This window comes from Rhinolophus ferrumequinum, chromosome 13 (assembly GCF_004115265.2).
Source record: "Rhinolophus ferrumequinum isolate MPI-CBG mRhiFer1 chromosome 13, mRhiFer1_v1.p, whole genome shotgun sequence".
Lineage (NCBI taxonomy): Eukaryota > Metazoa > Chordata > Mammalia > Chiroptera > Rhinolophidae > Rhinolophus > Rhinolophus ferrumequinum.
The window spans coordinates 62,284,512-62,305,458 of record NC_046296.1 but is presented as its reverse complement, the minus strand read 5'-3'; the positions used below and the strand labels follow the sequence as shown (position 1 = coordinate 62,305,458).

General features: G+C 43.4%; 1 protein-coding gene across 1 annotated transcript in view; it reads right to left on the bottom strand.

The window, feature by feature from the left end:
- Positions 1–2,511: 2,511 nt before the first annotated feature.
- Positions 2,512–20,947, bottom strand: part of NBAS (NBAS subunit of NRZ tethering complex) — a 272,797-nt gene continuing 254,361 nt past the window's right edge. Inside the window, exons 50-52 of the mRNA XM_033124755.1 lie at positions 20,297–20,441; positions 16,151–16,279; positions 2,512–2,927 (exon numbers count right to left, since the gene is read on the bottom strand). Of these exons, the coding sequence (XP_032980646.1) occupies positions 2,652–2,927; positions 16,151–16,279; positions 20,297–20,441 (550 nt within the window). The 3' untranslated portion in view covers positions 2,512–2,651. The remainder of the gene's footprint in view (positions 2,928–16,150; positions 16,280–20,296; positions 20,442–20,947) is intronic.

Here is a 20,947-nt window from a genome sequence, read left to right as displayed (position 1 = left end):
CTCATGAATGGAGGGGAGGAACGGGAAATACTGCATCGTGTCAAATGCCCTCCAGGAAATTGATCCAGGTTTCTCAGGGGAGGGACCTGAAGCGTTGTGATGACTGACGTTAGCATAGCATTGTGGCCAAAGGCTAGGGTCCGCGGCAGGCTACCTCAGGGTTCCACTACTTACTCGCTTTGTGTCCTGGGGCAAGTTACTTGTCTCTCTGGACATTTCCTTGTAAGGTTATCACGAGGATTAAATAAATCAATGCATTTAAAGCTCGGGGTATATCACTGGCGGAGAATTTCTTCAGCTGAAGCAGGGCCTGGCACCATCAACAGAGGGAGGGTCCCTTGACAGAGGGGGTTCCAAGGCACAAACTGGGTGGCTGCATTATTGTTCCAAGGCACAAACGCAGGGGCATTATTTTGTTGAAGTGCAACTATCTGAAAGGCATTATTAGCCCTACTTAAGCGTGAGACAATGAGAGGCAGGGTGAAGTGGCTTACCTGAGGTCTCAGTGTTCAGCGCGCCCAGCTGACAGCCAAGGCTCACTCCCGACTCTGCTCACCCTTGGGTCCACTTTCCCAATGGATTCCGTTACTACGGACCATGTTACCTCAGAATACTGCTCACTTGATGTTTTCAGTCACCTGAAATGACGGAAGTTACCGTGTTTCCCCGAAAATAAGGCCTAACCGGAAAATAAACCGTAGCGTGATTTTTCAGGAGGATGACATCCCCTGAACGTAAGCCCTAATGTGTCTTTTGGAGCAAGAATTAATATAAGACCCGGTCTTATTTTCGGGGAAACACAGCAGCTGTAAGGGTAGAGAGAACCTACGTTATCAGCAGGCGTGTTTCCTAGCAGTGGCTTGATTATTGCCATCTGGCACAGCTGGTGCCAGCAGAGTGGAAGGCCATCTTGGCCTCGTGGACGGATGTTACCTAATTGGGAGAAACGTGCTGACCCTTTTCCTTGGAAATATTTTAAAGGCTTGTGCAAAGCTATTCCTAAATTCCAGGTGCTGCTGATGGTTCAGGCAAGAAACTCAATCCTGGGGTGGACAACTGGTCAGAAGTCAAGGGAGTGAGCTATTATGCCAGCAAGTCGCCTCCAAAGATGATGAAAACTTTTTTTTCCCATCAGACTCTGTAGCTGCACCCACAGGAGTAGAAATGAGATGAAGCCAGTAATGATGAGGATGACAGTGGACTACAAGGTGAAGCGATGTTATTCTTAGGTAGAGGGTGGACCCGACAGGTGTGTATATGGCATTGGTGACAGTGTTGGAAGGAAATGTGGAAACGAGGCTGCCCCAATATGCCGTAAGTCAAAGACCCCCAGGGAGCTGTGTTACATTCAGCTCACTGGCTTTGACAGCACAATATGGAAACTGACCAGCGGCAGCCTTTTCAAATTACTTAAATTACAAATGATTCCTCATGATCAAGTCTTGTCGTATGTGATGTTCTCTCATCTATCCAAACTAAACCTTCCTGTTAGTGCACAGCCACCCTCTCCGCCTCCCTCCAAATATTTCTTTGGGGTTGAGGTAAAGACCAGTGTGCATCAGAGCCGCCCTCTGAGGGTCCCTTAGTTACCGAGTCTGCTCTCCTCCCCCAGCTGCTGTCTAGGCTGTTGCTGTGGCTTGGACCTGCTGTGGACTCTCCAGAACTGAGGCCAGAACTTGCAGCCTGAGCCTCCACCTCCAGGCACAGGCTTGTGCCGTGGGACTAAGTGCCTGTGAATAAGCCATCAGGTCCCACCTCCTGGCCTGGGAAACACCCTTCCTTCAGTGTTGGTGTTTCTAAGGGTGTTACTATTCACACCCTCATTATCATTGGCTATATGCAAATTAGTGAACCCCAATATGCCCACGAGTGTACATGCTGGTTCTGTTAGCCCAGCCACCTAGTTATAGAGGTTTTACAGACATGTGAATTTGTCACACTTCTTATGGTGATGCTGAAAAACTTAGAGACCCCCCCACCCCCCAACTGAGTAAGCAGCCCTCCTGTGCTGGTATAGACCATCTGGCTGTGGCCTTAAAGTCACAACTCACATACTATAACACTAGCAGAGGACAGAGGGGTGACTATTCTTGGGCCCCCACTATGGATCTGACAGAGCCTCACACACACAACCTCCCATAATGCTCAACAACTTTGGGAGATAAATGATACGACCCTCATTTTATGCATGACAGACTAAGGTTCAGAAAGGTGGAGAACTCTGCCCAAAGTCACACAGCTACCCTGGGACTGAGTCCAGACCCACCCTTCCTCCATCCCAGGACATCGGCTCCAACCACTAACCGTTCCACAAACTCTCCCTCTGTAACACAACCCTACCCACCACTACATCCACCGGTCTGAACTGCAGTTTTAGATGCTTTAATAGCATTCTACCCAAAAAGGTATTCAAAAGAAATAGGAGGAAGAGTCAAGTCTCTCTTAGTAATGAAGTATGTTAACCAGTCACTGTCAGAAAGAGGAAATAGTTTTTAAAAAATGGCAGCTTGCTCATTGTTAATGTACAGCTTTATTTTCAATGTGCCGGAACCACTGAGAACAATCACCAGGTACTGGCGTCGCCTCTGGGCACAGCACCCGGCTCTGGAGGCTCCCTCCCACCAGGGAGGAGGTCCTGCTGCAAGCGCCACTCACACCCAGTGCTGGCCGGCGCTGAGCGCCGCGCTGAACGTTCTCAGGGCGCGATGGGTGCCCCTGGCGGTCAGAAGGAGCGACCCAGCTTCAGCTTCATGGCCGGCCTCCCGCAGGTGTCTGGCCAGCTCCTCCACGTCCCAGCGCCCTTGCTGGGGGCTGGCCAAGAGGTGCTCAATGAGACGCGGGTAGAAGGGAGTGGAGATACACTTCACCGACAGCTTGGCATCCAGGAGCAGGGAAAGGAGTTCTTGGTCACAGTTTGAGTCATTCACCTTCAAGAGACAAGACAGGCAAGACGTGAGAGTGGCGCTGCTTACTTCTCACCAGCGGACTCATCATACCGTCCGCTGGTTTGCTGGGCATTGCCCTTTTGCATTTGTCATCACAAACATCTTTGCCCAGGTTAACAGTGCCTGCTCCAAAAAGCACACGCAGGGTGCGAGTGTCTGAGGTCAAGCCTGGGATGACAGACATGGTTTCCTTTTCACATAAGACACAGCCGCGTACCAAGAGGCCCTTGGATCATGGAGACCGCTACCATAGCTGTGTACAGAGACTGGCCCCCCCGTGGGCGTGTACCACTTCCTCCAGTCTCCCAATCCGACTCGCCCTCAGCACTCTCAGCTGTCAGTGGTACAGGTTAGAAAGCTGAGGTGTCATGGTCAGTGAAGTCCTGGGGCCAGGATCTGAATTTAGGTCAGTCCTGACTCCGAAGCCTGGGCTTTTCACAACGACTTCACCATTTCATTCGTGCTTTCAGCATGGACCATCGCCTTTCACCCCAACACTCCCGTGTGTAGATCCACATGAAAAAAATTCTTTTCAGACCAAGAAAACCTTTTTTTCCTTTACTCCACTGAGAAAATATATCCGTCAACCCCACTGATATAAATAGGATAACCAGCAGGAGGTGTTTAAAACTTGTTCTTGCTTAAGGCTCCAGAAAGCTTAGTGCCGAACTTGCCTTTTTAAAACATGTTTTATAAGTTCTTTCAGCTTGTACGTTCTCTGTACTGTCTCCCTGCTCTTCTTGGTCTATGCATGGTTTTCCACGGCAATGACACTTAGCTTATATTTTTCTATTTTCTATTACTGTGTACATTTTTGTATGGAATCAAGTTAACACTAATCACGTATCAACATTCCAAGCTCATTCACATTGCGGTGTCACAAAACAGCTTCATGCCAGGTTTTTTTAACGTTACCATGCACTTTTAATAATTTTGGCTGTGGGAACCTCAGAAATAACATGGCATTTCAAAGCCAATTAACCAATGTTTAGAACAGCTCCATTATACAACTGTATACAATGTGCTCGTCTCCATTTTCTGTGACAGGAGTCAAGGCTATTGAGATGAGAAGGTCAAATGTCTACTGGATGCAAGAAGTAAAACAAAAGAAGTTCTGAGACTAAGTTACTGCCCGCTGTTAGACAGCGTCTGTCTTTCCTACAACCTAGTGATCCTTCAAAACCCAGCCTAAACGTCAGCTCCAATGCCCTCTTCTGGGGGGCATTTTCTCTAAGTCTGTTGGCCAAGCTGATTCCTCCTTCCTCAGTCCTCCAAGACGCCGAGTATGTGCGTCTTCATTTGTTTACAGTACTCTGATGTGCCTCCCCGGTCAGAGTGGGAGCTTCCTCAGGGCACAGACGTTTTATCAGACTTCTATTTCCGCATCCAGTTCAATCCATATTTGTTAAATGGTTGGATGAACTACATTATTGAACTCGGTCACATTTCTGCACAAGTGCATCAGGACCTGATCTCTGCAGAGGGTCTGACCAGAGGTGGACTCTGAACTGAAGAGTCTCTCGCATCTTTTCTTTTTTTTTTTTTTTCATTGTCTCATTGTTTGCTTTAGTAAAAGATTGGGGATAAAATCTAAATGTCCATCAGTAGCTAAATACATTGCAGTAAATTTATACAAAGAAATATTTTGCAGTTGTAAAAAATAATGAGAAAATTCTCTGTGCTGATATAGAAAGATTTCCAAAACACAAATAAAAAAAGCAAGATTTTTAAAAAAAGAAATATTTTAAACATACAAAAAATTATGGAGAATTCTATAGAAAATAACCATGTACACACCACGAGGACTTAACAAGTGCTGTCATGTTATTTCTAACCATGATCTCTAGGAATATGGATTATGCAACATCAAAGGAAAATCTGGACCTCCAGGAGTGGAATTTAATCTGTAATACATAATCTATATATTTTTATCTGTAATACATCATCTATATAAATTTAATCTGTAATACATCCTCTATATGTTACAGGGTTGATTAAATTTTACAAGACAATATCTGCAGATGGAACCACTGCTGGAAGCCCAGACCGTCCCCCGATGCCTCGTACTCTGTATTACAGAATTGTACACCTGAAATCCATGCAACCCTACCAACCATTGTCACCCAACAAATTTTTTTCAATAAATTTTAATTAAAAAAAAGTCACTCCACTAAAAAGAAAAATTAATTAACTCTGTTTTCCCCACACAGGTTCTATGATGCGCGACAGCCTGTGTTGGCTGTCACAGACCCAGACATGATCAAAACAGTACTTGTGAAAGAATGTTATTCTGTGTTCACAAACCGGCGGGTAGGCATCCATTATTTTTTTTTTTTACTTTAAATTTTATTTATTTATTAAATTTTAATTTTGAAATAATAATGGATAAACATAAAATTGCCTAAAATCCAGGAAGGTCCCATGTCACGTATCCTTCATTCTATTTCCCCCATTGGTAATATCTTGTATGATGATAGTACAATATCTAAGCACAAAATTCTCATCTTTTCTTTAGCCTTCGTTTCCTCAACACTTGTACATATAGCCCACCCACCTGACTCAGGATGACACTCAGGTTGAACTCAACTTAGCATTTTTTGTTTATTTGTCTTTTTAGAGGCTGGATGGTAGGAAAAACAACTGCTATGAAAGACTAGCTTTTCTGCCAAAAGGGACACAAGAGCTTTCAATACTCCCCACTGGGGTGTTGCTTGAGTTTAGCATATCTTCTTTCATGCCAACTTCCTTTCTCTTTTCCTTTGTAGGTAGGAAACAAGAATCTTTAACCCCCACCCCCAGAGGTACTGCCCTCACTATTACTATATCTACTCCCACAAGCCAGGGAGCTCTCTCGCTAAGCCTTAAAATATCCCTTTAAGACAGTTACAATCTCACTGGATAGATGAAGAAACTGGGGTTCAATGAAGTCAGTCACATGTCAAATGTCCTATGGCTGCTAAATGGTGAGCTGGACTAGGAGCCCTCATCTCTGACAAATTTGCTTATTTGTTGCTTATTGCCTTCCAGAATATGAGCTCCTCTAGAGAGCTCGAGTCCTTTGTTCATGCCTGCACCCCTCCTGCCCGAATGGTGTGGGCCACGTGTGAGAAGTTCAATGAGATGTGTGGAGTGAATACATGAATGAATAACCCCAAAGCTCACATCCTCTCATTTACTCTGCCACCTCCAAGTACACGTGCGCACACGTGCACACGCACACATACAGGCCAACTGAGTGGCCGTGCATGTTGTTATTTTGGTTCACCCTTAAAAACAAAGAGTCCTTCCACCTCACCCTCCCGGAGAGAACAGTGTGTGCCACGAGGCTGCAAGCAGGTGCTTGAGAAAACACACGGCTAAAAGGAACCCAAATACCGCAGGGTAATACTTTCTTTGTTGCCCTGAATAAGTCGTCAAGGCCAGGACACCTTTATTATTCTTTCTGTTTACTCATTACCCTTCGTTTTGGGACGGGAAAGACTTCTAGAAAGGGAGGGATGGACGTTTCAGCCTGAGGAAGAGATGGGGGTTCCGTCGACAGCCGCAGCCGCTGCTCCTCTTGCCCCCTCTTCCGTCTGCTCCTCTCCAGTGCAGTGATATCCTTAAAATCAGTTTCCCACTGCATGTGGCCAGCCTTTCGCATACCGTGTTTCCCCATAAATAAGACCTACCCCGAAAATAAGCCCCAGTTAAGATCATCAGCCAGACAGATGTATTTAGTACATTATGACAATGTTCCAGAAGATGACGTGATTGTATTTGAATAAATATAGATTGTTGTACATGAAAAAACAAGACACCCCCAAAATATGCCCTCATGTGTCTCTTGGGGCAAAAATTAACATGAGACCTGGTCTTAGTTTTGGGGAAACACAGTAGCTGCCCGTGTCCTGGCACGGTGGGAGTAAGGGGCAGGGACAGGGTCGCCGTCTGTCCTCCAAAAGTTCTCCATCTACTGTTCTGGCTGAGAAGATCTAAGGCTTAAGTCTGGAAGTCAAATAAAATACAGTGCTCCCCCTTTTGGCCCTGGTTCTGGCACTCATAGGTTCCCTGAAATAAGGTAGACTCAGAGATTGCTGACCTCCACGGAGCCTGGGCAGTGGCCAGGGAAAGGTCTGGGAAGAAATTTTGGTTTCACTTCTTGGAATCAAGTGCTGGAAAAATGGAAGTGGCTGACTAGTCTTTACTTCCTTTCTGACTTTCCACCTGGTTCTGGCTCTCTGCAAGATGTACAGAATGGCCACAGTATACTTTATAACTGTCATGTACAAGGGAAATACTACAAGGATAGTAATTTTGTGTAAATTTGGGTCAAAATAGAGAGTGAAAAAATACAGAAAGAGAGGGCCTTTGTAAGGACCTATTCCAACACACTATTTTAAAGAAGAGGAGCCTGAGGGTCAGAGAAGACCCGGGCTGCCCAAGGTCACAGGGAGCTCAGACAGCTCCTCTCCACACACAGGACACACGCCTCAGGGCACCGAGGCCAGACTGAGTCCTTCTCCTCAGCGCAGCAGAGGCCCTGGTGCCCCAAACCCTCGGCAGGCACTCTGGCGTCATCCCCACATCGCGGAGTTGCTAGATTATTTGTTAAGCCTCAACTTCTCTTCGTTTTTCTTGTTTCTGGCTACAATGCTAACCTAAGGCACTAAAAACCTGGTACTAGCGGCCACAGAAGCCTGGTACTGTCTTACTAGCCCATTACTAGTTCTAACCTACTTTTTTTTTTTTTTTTACGTCAAAAGAAAAGAAGGAAAATAGTTTGAATAAAGAAAGAAGCCATCTATATCTGGATCACCACAAGAAAACTATTTTATCCCCGTCCTCCCCAGTAATTATTCATGTGCACAGATATGTTTTCACCACCATATGTCTGTATTCTACTTTTCTCATGTTATGAATTTTGAAAATGTTTTGCACAGTTTTCGTTCTTAAAAAATTTTAATGGCTGCAAAATAACATACTAAATGGATGTAACAAGTAATTTAACCTGTGCTATCAATATTTCAGCGGCTACTATTTGATATTATTGAAACAGTACAAATCAACGTTTTTTTAGGCACATACATTCTGTATTTCAAGTATTTTCTTAGGAAACATTATCGAGGTGTCACTGGGGTGTTACAGGATGAATCAGACACACACACACACACTCACATGTTGAAGTCCTAAACCCCCAGCAGCTCAGTGTGAGTATTTGGAGACAGGGCCTTAAGGAGGTAATTAAGGTTTAACGTTGTGCCATCTGGGTGGATCCTAATCCAATTCGACTGGTGTTCTTATAAGAGGAGGAGATGAAACACGCCTAAGGCCAGAGGCAACCAACCACGTGAGCACGCAGGGAGAAGGCCATCTAAAGCCACGGAGAGAGGCCTCAGAAGAAATCAATCCCGCTGACACCTTCATCTTAGACTTCTGGCCTCCAGAATTGTGAGAAAATCAATATCTGTTGTTTAAGTCGCCCCGTCTGTGGTCCTTTGGAATGGCAGCCTGAGCAGACTAATACAAGGGGCACGATATCCGAAGCCTTTTTGGGCGTGGATAGGAGTACAAGTGTGTCACACAGTGATGTCCGGTGTGATTCACAGCAGTGATATCAGTGGAGAAGGGTTCCGTTTCACTGTAAACTTCTCAGCTTTGGGTGTTAACGATTTTGAAAAGACAATCATCTTGCTAAATTAGGAGATATAGCGTGGTACCTCAAAGATGCTTTAATTTGAATTTATTTGCAAGGATAAATTTTTTCCATATATTTCCTATCATTTTTATTTTTCTTGTGCAAAGATCAAAACCTTTGCTCGTTTACTAGAGTTGTAAAATCATTCTTTCACATGTAAAAGAGGTCTTTGTGTAACTTAAATATTAACCCTGATTTTAATTATACTGAACAGTCTAATCTGTTGTTTACAATTCTGTTTTGGTTATTTGTTGTTTTTCAAAAGTTTTACATTTTTATATTGCCAGGAAAGAATCTGCTCCTTTATGACTTTTTTCCTATTGCTTTAAGGTTTAGAAGTTATAATTCCTTGGAGGATCTGATATAAATTTTTGACTTTCTGACTTTTAAAAATATCTAACTTTTTAATCAATCAGGAGTTACTTTGGTATGTCTGTAAAAAATCCTGACATTGGCTTGATTTGTGCTCTGAGAGCTTGAGGAAGAAAATATATCCTGTCATTTTTGGACTCAGTTGGATGTTTGAAATAACTATGAGACAAGCCTAGGAGGATTAGTTGATTTAATTCCTCTGATCAAATAACTTTGAATTAAAGTGAGAGGCAGTATGGTCTTGTGAAAAGAAGACAGGCTTTTGGGTTAGAGAACAATTTCCAATCCCAGTTTCTTCGCTAATGTGACCTCACAAAGGACAATCTCTCTGGGCAGCAGTTTCCACATCGGAAATACAGACTACCTATAGGGGCTGAGATGATCCATGCTTTTTAAGTGCCTACCACAATGCCTGTAGAGTTCAAGTGCAATAAATGGCTGAAGTTATTACAGTCAAACAAATCCGAAATAAACCACTTTTCTAGAAGGGGAGGAGGCTTACAGGTATCATAAAATGAGTAAAATGCTTCCCACCTCTACCAGTGATTTTTTTCCATCAGCGATTAACTTTTTAGAATAAATGAAAAATTTACAGAGCTTGGGAAAGAAATATATTAAAGCACAAAGCACTATTGCCTTCCAAGCCATTAAAATGTTATCTGCTTAATTCCTGTTTCAACAATAGGTAATGAACCTTCTCTGAATTAAAATCTTTGATTTTATGGATCTATATGAAGCTAAAAGTAATTACAGCAATGAGATAAACTGAAATTCCAGTAGCATACTGTATGTAGGACCTCATTTCTATTCCTTCAAAGAAGACTATTTAACATTATTTCACTGTTTACTTTAGGGAAGGATATCTGACTCATTGTTACATATAGTATTACTAATAATATTAAATATATAAACTATAAAGGCAGAAAAATAAAAGGGCAACACGAGTGTATACTTGGAATAAGAAAAATGCCTGCAGAAAACTTTTTCTATTCTGTATTTATCTGAATGATACTCAGACTCCACTTCTCAGCCAACCATCAGTCCCACTCCTGGAGTGGGATTTAACAGTACACCTCTCCTGAAGCCAAAATGAAGACAGGTCATCTGACTTATGACCTAAAAGGGGGAGAGCATCTTTGAAAATCCAAGCCTCATCACCTCTATGACTAGAACCAAATGTTCCACTTCAGGGTCCTGAGTTTGGCTAGTTCCACTCTTTGTATTTACACCCTTCCTACTTTGCCTAAGTCCTTGATTTCATATATCAATCTCCTCATGAGACAATACCTTTAAATACAGGGATGATATTTAATTTCATCTTTACAAACATCCTACTCCTTCCTTATTCCTGCACATAGTACCAGTCTGTGTACAATGGGTGCTTAATATGTCTTTTCACACTAAATAACTCAACCAAACATCAGTGCTGTCTAGAAATACAATAGGTTAAACTACAAGGAGTGAGCAGCCTCTTACCAGGACACCAACTGAGAATTCTGTGACATGTGTGGCTGTAGAGCTTCCTTCATCGAGAAGACCAACCACTGGATGAGGATGAATGATGATGGGTGAAAGTAACATATCTAGGTATGCTCAGGTTAAAACGATATTTAGAAATGAGTTTGAAATTCTGAGAAAAAGAGCCTGGGACTACAAGAGCCAAAAGGACAGTGACTGTAACAAAAGGTCAGTTTAATAGCAGTTGGCATCTGTAGAACTCACTTGATTCTCCTTTGTATGATTGCATCACTTCAGCCTAAATTAGTCTGGATACTCTTAGAAGAAAATGAGCTGACCTCAGGGCTGAAACCAAATAACTCCGCAGACACCAAATAAGGTTCCAGGACAGCAGCGCGATCTCTCTGTTACCACGGCATGCCAGGGAAAGAAGGAAAGTGGGCCTAGAGAACGCGGCACTGAGGGTGCCCTGCAGGTAAACAGATTCTCACTGGGAAACCCAGATGGAGGTAAAGGGGGGGAAAGAAAGGAAGGTGTCATGATTTTATATAAATATGTTAATCCAAGTATGCTTTTCTGAGAATCTTTAAGGCTGTCCCTCCAACCTAGAGACTGGTCACTGTAAGTGACACTGGCAGGTCCTGGTGCCATCATGACAAGAGCCAAGGGGAAACAAATCACATTTGTTAAAAAAGTGTGCAGTAGGGGAACAGTCAATGGAATTGCAACAGCTATATACAATGTCGGAGTGGCAATAGGTCAGGGGAGGGGGTTATCACTTTGTGATTGAGGGGTGAAATGTCTAACTAGTGCATTGTTTTGTACACCTGAAACTAATAAAAAAAAGTAATTAAAAAGAAATGTGCAGAGCTGTCATGTGGAAGCTATTACTTCTGAGCAATTCCATGGGGCAGGACTAAGACCATGTTCGAGATGAAGGGTGCAGCCCTCATTCTGGGGGTGCTCTCTTACCATGAGGTCTATAAAAAGCGGCACAGAGCACCCAGGGAAGTGGTCAGCTCTCTACCCCTCACTGCGCTTGACCAGGGAGGGCCCCGGTGACTTCATGGATTTGAAAATGGAAGCCTACACTGCGCGCGCTGGCAGACGAGTCTGCTCTAGTGCGTTTCAGTGCTGATCTTACACGGTTCAAGACGCTTTCAGCAACTTCATTTCTCAGTAGAGAGAACGCTTTTCCCTATAATATATCTCACTTAGTTCCATTAAAAAGGCTGGATGAGTACAGACTTTGAAATCTGGATCCAGGGTTTAAATTTCAGCTCTGGCTGCTTCTAGCTGTGTGACCTTCAAGTCCGTGCTTCCACCTGTGAAACCAGAATGGTATCTGCTCACAGGACTGTTAAGAACATAAAATGAGGGAAAGGGCCCACTATAACGCCTGGGGAAAACTGATACTTGAAGATGGTAGTTCTTATTAGCTTCCGGGAGAAACCCTTCGTTGGGTGCTAAAGGCCTACAGTCTTCCTTTTTAACCCCGGGAGTTATTCTTTTTGGGGATGTGGGGCGGGGCCAGAGGCACTGAGCAGGACCAGAGGAGGAAGCAGTCAGAGCAAAGCCCCCACACACCTGGCGTTACGGAACGGAAGTTCTCCATGTATAAAACAATTACAAACACACAGCTGCCTACTCGGACGAAATGAGTCCCGAGATGTACACCTGGTAGGAAACACGCCAGAGAAGAGCTCCAACCCCCCAGGCAGGGAGGACCATCTTGGAGAGACACGGTTTTGAAGTGGTGAGCTCTAAAGCTCCTAAGGCTGATGGAGAGAGGGACCCAGCAGATCACACCAAACAAGGGTTTTAATTATTCATCAGAAAATAATCCCTAAGGACTTTGTATGGCCCTGGGAAAAGGCTGCTGGCCATTTTTAAGAGGTTACTCAGCACCAGAGGTTCGCAATTTCAGAAAAGCTTAGAGAAAGAAGTGAGTACTGCAATTGGAGGAAAGGCCAGGGCAAGCTCTGGCATCGGCACGTAAGCAGCATCGTTTTAACTGCAAATGCCTATAAAGCTGTCAGGATCCTATAACAAATAGCAAAATAATGCATGCTACCAGCAAGCAAGTGGGGTTCTTTCCCCCTGGGTCCACACACTGTGCAGGAGTGACTGCCTATTAGAGGAGGCCCTGTCCCTGATGGTTTCTTCTTTGAATGTCAACGGAAACTACCATGAGCAATCAATAAGGGGGAAACTGAAGTTATTGATGAATTCCAGCACCCTGAAAATGAAGAGTGAGTCACAAAATAAAAACAACAGAAAAAAGAAAGCACACATTTTGTATTTCCCACTGCAATGCCAGTTATGATTTAAAAATAGCTGGACAGGAGTCCTGCAAAAAGGCCACTGAAATTCTTCCCTTAGAAAAGTCTAACATGACCTTTTAATAGTGCTGGGAAAGCAATGATAAATTATAGTAATTTATTATTTCATTTATATAGCATTCGTAAAATGACAAAATTTCAGAGTTGAGACTAGATTAATAGTTGCCGCTGGTTGCTGGGTGGGCGGGGAGGGATAACAGGTAGTAACAGGTAGCACGAGGGATCCTGCAGATGGAGCTACTGTGCATCTTGCCTATAGCAGTGGTGACACAAGCGACATGTGGTGACACTGCACACAGGGACCCACACACAGAGGAGTGCACGTGAAACTGCTGAAATCGGAAAAAGGCCCAGAGGTTGTCTCGATGTCCACGTCCTAGTATAGTATTATATTATACCACAGGTACGCAGGATCTCACCCTCGGGGGTAACTGAGGGAAGGTATAAGAGAGGGGAATTATTTCCTACAACTGAATGTGAATTTAAAATGACCGCAAAATATGAAGTTAAAAAATATTTTAAATCTGGAAAACTGTCAAATGTTTGCTCTTTGGAGGAGGCACCAGGTCTGAATATACTCAGTATTTCTGTGAACACATTTTAAGGTCACACATGGGACAGCCTAAAGTGAATACTGCACTTCGAGTACAGAAGTTACAATTAAGCCTCAGTACTGAATTCCTAAAGGGAAGGGTCTCAGGGGTAGGTGAGCACTCATCTTAGCATCTTACACCTCTGCATCGGACGGCCACAGGGGTTCTGGGTGTTCTCATCACGACCCCAGGTAAACCACCCAGCCTGCAGGGCTGTTTCAAAGCCACAGAATTTTTAGCACAGATGACAATGTTATGGAGGCCAATTAGTGCCATTTAAAACCTACTTGGGTGTTGCCATGTTCCCATTTGGTTTCTTATCTTAATTGTGTGTGGAGGATGGGGTAGCAAGGCTAGTGAGCAGTTCGGGAACAGCAGTTCTAGTTCCGGTTCTGACAGATGTATCGGAGATAAACAACCTTTAAAGTGAAAACTGATAGACTCGCCTATGGAATTCAGGACTGCATCAGGAAAGCTCTATATGGGATGAATACAGAAAGGCGATGTATAATAACATCACTGCTTTATTCTCGGAGAGGCCCATGGCAAATTTTAGTGGGACTGTCTAAGCAGAGATACTAATACAATATAGAATGGTGGTGAGGGAGGAATAAAGGCACTAAAAACTGGCAGCCTGATTTTCTTCAGTGTTTCCTTCCTTCTAATTTATTGGATTTACATTTAAAAAATAGGCTAAGGAAAAAAAAAACCTCACTGTAATTCTTCGTTTTGTATAAGTTCCCAACATAATGCAATTTCCATTTGAGCACAGACAGGCAGGGAGACTGCCAAGAGGCACGCCCCTCGATATCCGACTTCAGTCTGGTTTCCAGAGAGGCCCGCCACGATCAGTGACGAGTGGTAAGGAAGAGCATTTACAAAATCTTTACAGAGCATTCCTTATTTCAGAAACACATCAAAAGGCATTCCTTTTTCTCGTTTGGTTCATGAGGACTGTTTCCAAACGTAAGTATGTTCTATTTTTTGTAACCATATACGTAACTTTCTGTATCCTTCCTTTGTCATTAACAAAATTTTATGTCAAACACACACTCACGCAACCATAACAACGTTTCAGCAATGGACCGCATATACAACGGTGGTCCCATAAGATTATCACGGAGCTGAAAAACTCCTATGGCCTAGTGACTTCGTAACCATCATAATTCCGTAACCCGTGGCAGGACACACGGGTTTGTGGGGGTGCTGGTGTCAACCAACGTGCACCCCTGCCGGTCACATGAAAGTACAGCAGATACAATTATGTGCAGTGCATAATTCTCAATGATAACAACTGACTGCGTTACTGCCTTATGTATTTACTGCACCATACTTTTTATCATTATTTTAGAGTGTACTCTCTTTACTTTAAAAAAAACTTTGCTGTAAAACCATATGCCATGTTACACTGGCAGTGGCCTCATACATCTCGTGTTGACTGCATCTCCTGATTACATCATTTTCTCTTGCACTTGATTAATCTCATGTTATTTTATAAATCTAGGGTAGCCTAAGTGTACAGTGTTTATAAAGTCTCCAGTCATGCACAGTCATGCCCCACTCTCTCACTGACTCACCCACTACAACTCTTAGGCCTGCAAGCTCCATTCGTGGCAAGTGCCCTATAGGTAAACCATTTTTATACCACATTTTTACTGTACCTTTTCTATGTTTAGATACACAAATACTTAGCATGGTGTTACAGCTGCCTACAGTGTTCAGTCCAGTAACGTGCTGTTGAGGCTTGTAGCCCAGGGGCCATAGGCCAGACCATACGCCCAGGTGTGTAGTGGGCTGTACCACCTAGGTCTGCGTAAGTGCATTCTGTGGTGTTTGCACAATGACGGAGTCACCGAACGACGGGTTTCTCAGAACGTATGTCTGTCATTAGGCAGTGCATGCCTGTATTTTCATTAATCTCTTCTATCTTGTGTGGCAAGCATGTACCTCGCCCTGGGCTTCTCCCTCTTCTCTGATCCCTAAGAGACATCCTCTTACATTTTTGTTTTTTAAAAAAAGTACACACACAGACACACTAATATACTTCAAATGAAAGAATGCTCTCCCTACCGAAGGATGTCAGTAAGAATCATACAATGTGAATTCATTAAAACACAACCCTGAGCTATCTGATTCTAAAGTGTAAAATTTAAAAAAGGAAATGAAAGATTCTTCCTTAATCACAGTAACAAGATAAGTAGCCTTGAGGGAGAAACCGGAGCCCTGAGTTTAGCACATCATTCCTCAAGCCGAGAAGCTTCAATGGGGGTTTAGGTTGCCAGAGGAAATAAGAGCGTGAGATTCCAGAGGACGCCAGGAAACAGGACTCGCGGCGCTTTCTCACTGTTGATTAGTAGCTAACCCAGTGCGCGCATCCCCGGCACAGAAAACCTGTCTGACGCTAGGAGTTCTTTCAACTCAAATTTAAAGTGGCAAAGACTAGTACCCCACAGTCCTGGGCTGCTGTGACATTTTCCTAACGAGTAACACACTGCTTCTCTAGAGAAATAACTTCGTTATTCGGATTTGTGTCCTCTGCACCTAAACAGAGAGTCTGGTTTAGTAAATATTTGTGAACCAGATGAGTTCAGTAAATGTTTGCAAAACAAATTCCTACCTCTTAGACAAAACAGAAACAGCCATTGTGGTCAGAGAATACTGTAGATAAAACAATCGTAAATAAATCACGGTCATGTTTACGAGAATGACCACACTGATTCGTTTCTGTCAAACAGAAGAAAGAGTGAAGAGCCCCGGGATTACCTTGGCAATGGCGGTGACGTGCTCCAGCGCCACGGCGTGAAGAGTCGCGTCCTGGCTCTCGAGGAGGAGTTTCAGGGACGGGAGCAGCAGGGACTGGTTCAGCAGCAGCGCACACAGCTCCTTCACACACTGAAACACACGTGCGAGTGTGTGAGCAAAAGCACGGGGCAGCCGGGCGCTGTTCCGGTGTGCCTTTCCACACGTGTGTGTGTCTGTGTGTGTGTGTGTGTGTGTGTGTGTGTGTGTAGCACACAGGGGGCCACGCTGATTTAGTGTTTGGTACCTGCTTCACTCACTTCACAGTATATTGTAAACATCTTTCCAAGCTCTCAGATATTCATCGACAACACTGCTTTTTAGGGCTGCAGAATATCCTGGATGGATACAGGACTGTAAATACTCTCAACTCTCAGAGCCCTCGTTTCCCCTTAAGTAAAATGGAGGTAATTATATCTACTTTGCAGTGGTTGTGTGTGTGTGTTCATGTGTGTGTGAATAAGAGTTAATGAATAATAAGGTACCATGCTCAGCATACACCATTTGCTTAACAAACATTAAAAACTATTATCCATCGTTAATATTATCAAATTATCTAGTTCTCGTCCACTGTAACAAAGGAAGTCAGTAAGTTAAATATTTAAAAACCTGTTTAAAATTCTAATGTCAAGGTGAACTGCATACTTAAAACTTAAGATATTCCATCTTCATGAAAACTATCTGTGGTCCAGAAAAATCAAAATGCATTCTAATTTCCACAGATGTATCTGAAATTTTATTCTCGGCTCTTTATTATATTGATTGAATCTGTCAACAGAGAACAGACTTTTGCCGTGTTTCCCCGAAAATAAGACCTAACCAGAAAATAAGCCCTAGCATGCTTTTTCAGGAGGACATCCCCTGAAAATAAGCACTAAGGCGTCTTTTGGAGCAAAACTTAATATAAGACCCGGTCTTATTTTCGGGGAAACACGGGATGTAACATAACAAATGATGATTCCTCACAACACAAGTATTAAAGAAAATACATTTGCAAGCTATCCCTCCCTGCTGCGTCATTCGCTCCTCGGAGTCCTGACTTCAGCTGTCACAGGAAGAGCAGAACACTAGGGCCGAGGACCCGCCGATGTATGCAACCTCCTCACATGAAGCAAGGGCTGCTCCTGAAAGACCTGAGAATCACTGCCCTCCGTGGGACGAGTTCTCTTATGCTCCTCCAACAACAGTAGCACACCAGAAAAGAAAACTCAAATTTACATTTTCATAATTCGTTTGTATTATAAAGCACAGATAAAATCAGGATGGCACAAAGAAGCTCCTATTTATCATAAAAGTTTCTCTGGAATTCCACTCCCTGCAGGTTTTTTTTAGCTTCCACCCAGCATGTCTCTTTGGAAATCTTGCCAGCTGCTGCGTACCACCTCACTTCCTTTACCCTCCTTCTCAAATGTTACAGCAATACCTCCCCCGACCCCCGCACATTCCTAAGAGAGCGCCCCCAAGGGACTGGGCAGTCAGGATGGCACGTCTGAGTCTGTCTGCACTGTCCAACACGACAGCCACAAGCCACGTGTGGCTCCTGAGCATCTGAGGTGTGGCCAGTGCAGCTCAGGAACTGCACTGGACATTTTATTCAATTTTACTTAATTTAAGTTTTAATTTTCATAACCACACATGGCCAGTGGCTACCGTACTGGCTGGTACAGCTGCAGAGCGTCAGGCGCTCTCGCACCTCTGCGTCTTGGCACGCGATACAACCTCTGCTGGTACTCTGTCCAACTGGCCCCTATCTGGTCTTTAAGTCTCAGCTTAAAAAGGCTCAGGAAAACCCCATCTCCTATGGAGGTGCCTCTGGTGTCCCAGGTTTGGCCCTCCTATATTCCGAGTGTATTTTGTAAATATTTCCTACGTTATCTGTCTTCTTGCATTATTGCAATTATTCATTTGCCTCTCTGCCTGACTTGAGGGCAAGAATATTTTTCCTGCTCTGTATTCTAAACTTGCTTGGTACATACTATACCTAAAATATTTGTATATAATTCTCTCTCTTCTAACACTCATATCCGCTGATTCAGTAAGTCATCAGTAATTAGTAAACAGGTATTGCTCAGCAATTTATCATATGCAGACTAAGCATATCACTTGGCTGACCTTAGTTTTGATGAAAATCTGTAATGAAATAACCGGTATACCCCTCGGAGCAGGCACAATTCCTTGCCTTACAACTAATTACAATAAAACCAAACCAATGAGGACATGTAAACCAACAAACAAACTTCTCTAGGCAATGAAAGAGATCCTAACACTCTTCCGAGTATATCTAAAACACTGATAATCTAGACCCTAGACTCTATAGGGCCATTCCTGAGGAAGTACCACTGAGAAGGGAAAAACTGACAATAAAATTTACACAACTACCGTGTTTCCCTGAAAATAAGACCTAGCCGGACCATCAGCTCTAATACGTCTTTTGGAGCAAAAATTAATATAAGACCTGTCTTATGTTAATATAAGACCGAACAAAAATTAATATAAGACCTGGTCTTATCCCGGTCTTATATTAATTTTTGCTCCAAAAGACGCATTGAGCTGATGGTCCAGCTAGGCCTTATTTTTGGGGAAATATGGTATGTAAGACAGACATCCGATATGCATACCCCCTGCGTGTAGTAAGAATGGCTCATTTGTTAGTACTTATTTTCAGCATTTAAGCACGGAGACTTTATAGCCTGTGATCTGGAGCAAGACCCTTGTCCTCAGAGCCTCCAGTTCATCAGCATCCAATGGAGAGCAAGGCACCTCTTTATAGACGGTGGTGAAAGCGGAATGAGACGATGGAAGTGAAAGCCCAAGAGGGCTGGCAAATTCCAGTTCTCACCATTACCACCAGCTTTTTATATAGCAACAGTGGATCTCAAACCAGGTTTTCCTCACCTAGATTCCACAGAACTGATGGGAGGACCCTTCTGGCATTTGGTCCTGATCCAACAACGTTTGATCTCAGCTTATGTTAAGGCAGAGATGAGCCCCATGGTATTTCCACGTTACTTACCCTGGTGGGGGTAATAAATGGTGTGTGCCCCCACTCTAATCAGTGTGCTGAATCCTGCCATGGGTGAAACAGAGACAATACAGCAGGGTTCCCACCCTCCAAGTGCTCACAGCATAGCAGAGCAGGTAACAGGCAAATAAACCTCTGACACAAGCAAATCACATACCACTGCAAGAAAGGGAAGTCATTTTGGTGTCTGTAGTTTAAATAGTTTATGGAAGAATTTTGCCATATTGGTGGTTGGAAGCCTTCTTTAAATAAATATTTAAAAACTTAAAAAGTATTTAGCCAATCCGTCATTCAGAAAACAATCCATCATGTGCATTCATGACAAGAATATTTTCCTTGATTGATTACAATGAAGATTCAGAGAATCATTTTTACAATTTTATTTTCAAGTTTATCTCCTACGTGGTAGAAACTCAAAAACCAGTTAATCAATTTAGTGCCATTATCCAAATGCTTGAATTTAAGACATGTAACTTGCTCAAACAATGCATTGCTGAGGTTGCATCCACAGCAGAGGGGTATAATTAACACATGCTCATTTTAGAATGTACAAATTTGTATGTATTAACAAATAGCTCTGTGACAGTCGAACAGAGAACTGAGGTCAAAATGGAGGTGGCTGAGTTTTTACCATATTTGTAGAGAATGAATATTGTGGTGATGCAATCTCATTACGGTAATGTCAAAAAGTACGTGAAAATCCGAGTTCTTGGTTACCTGCCCAGAGGGGTGTCAAAGCTTACTACTACGTTACCACCTGGCCTGGTTCAGTCAGAGATAACACGCCTCTTTGGAACATAAATTTGAGTTAGACATTAAAGGGCGTCCAAAGGGAATTAAAAACTGGGTTATACTCTGGGATTGTCAAAGGAATACGACTTCAGAGCACTAGCAAAGAGAAAAGCACCTCCGAGCATCCTTTCAGCATTGGTTTTCTTCAGTTGACCTGTTACAAATTGTGGGCCTTTACCTACCGATAACCTGAGCTAAATGCTCTTCGAGTACAATCACTGAGAACTGCTTATAACACAGAGTTTCGATATGGAAAACGATGATCCCCCACCCCCACCCCCCGAAAGCCCACTCACCGCTGCGGGGAGCATCTGCTTGGTGTTATACAAAGAGCGACACATTTTCAAAACTTCATTCCCCAGTCCCTCCTTGTTCTCCGCTGTACATCTGCTCAGCATCCCCGTACCTAGTCTCACCCAAGGATTATTCGTTGTGCTGGTTCTAAGGGAGGAAAACGCAAGGCACCGGAAGTGATTAAAGCTGAAACATTTGCGACAAGACATTTTAAAATAGGGTTGCTTTTTTTAACGATGTTTTGCAATTGCGAAGTGTCACCCTTAAGAGCAGGTACCTCTTACTACTTGCTACCTACTGGCAGCTTTTCTTTCTCATGTGACTATGACTCTGGGTTCGGGGCAGGACTAACGACAATCAGGGCCGTTCAGAGGTCAGCGTGGGAGCACACGGCGAGGAAGCAATGGACAAGCAGCAGGGAGCTCAGGCTTTGAGCTTCACATAGTTTTCTTGTTTCTGAAACATAAAAGCACACGAAGTGTGCCGTTTGTTTCCCTTCTCTGGCTGCCACGACTCCCTGTCTCATAAAAAACATCATGAATCACATTTTAAGAGACAAGTTCCAGGTACATGCATTCCATGGCCCCAGGAACAGGGTACTGGTTTTACTACCACATTATAAAATAATTTGACTGCTTTATATTAAGAGTGTT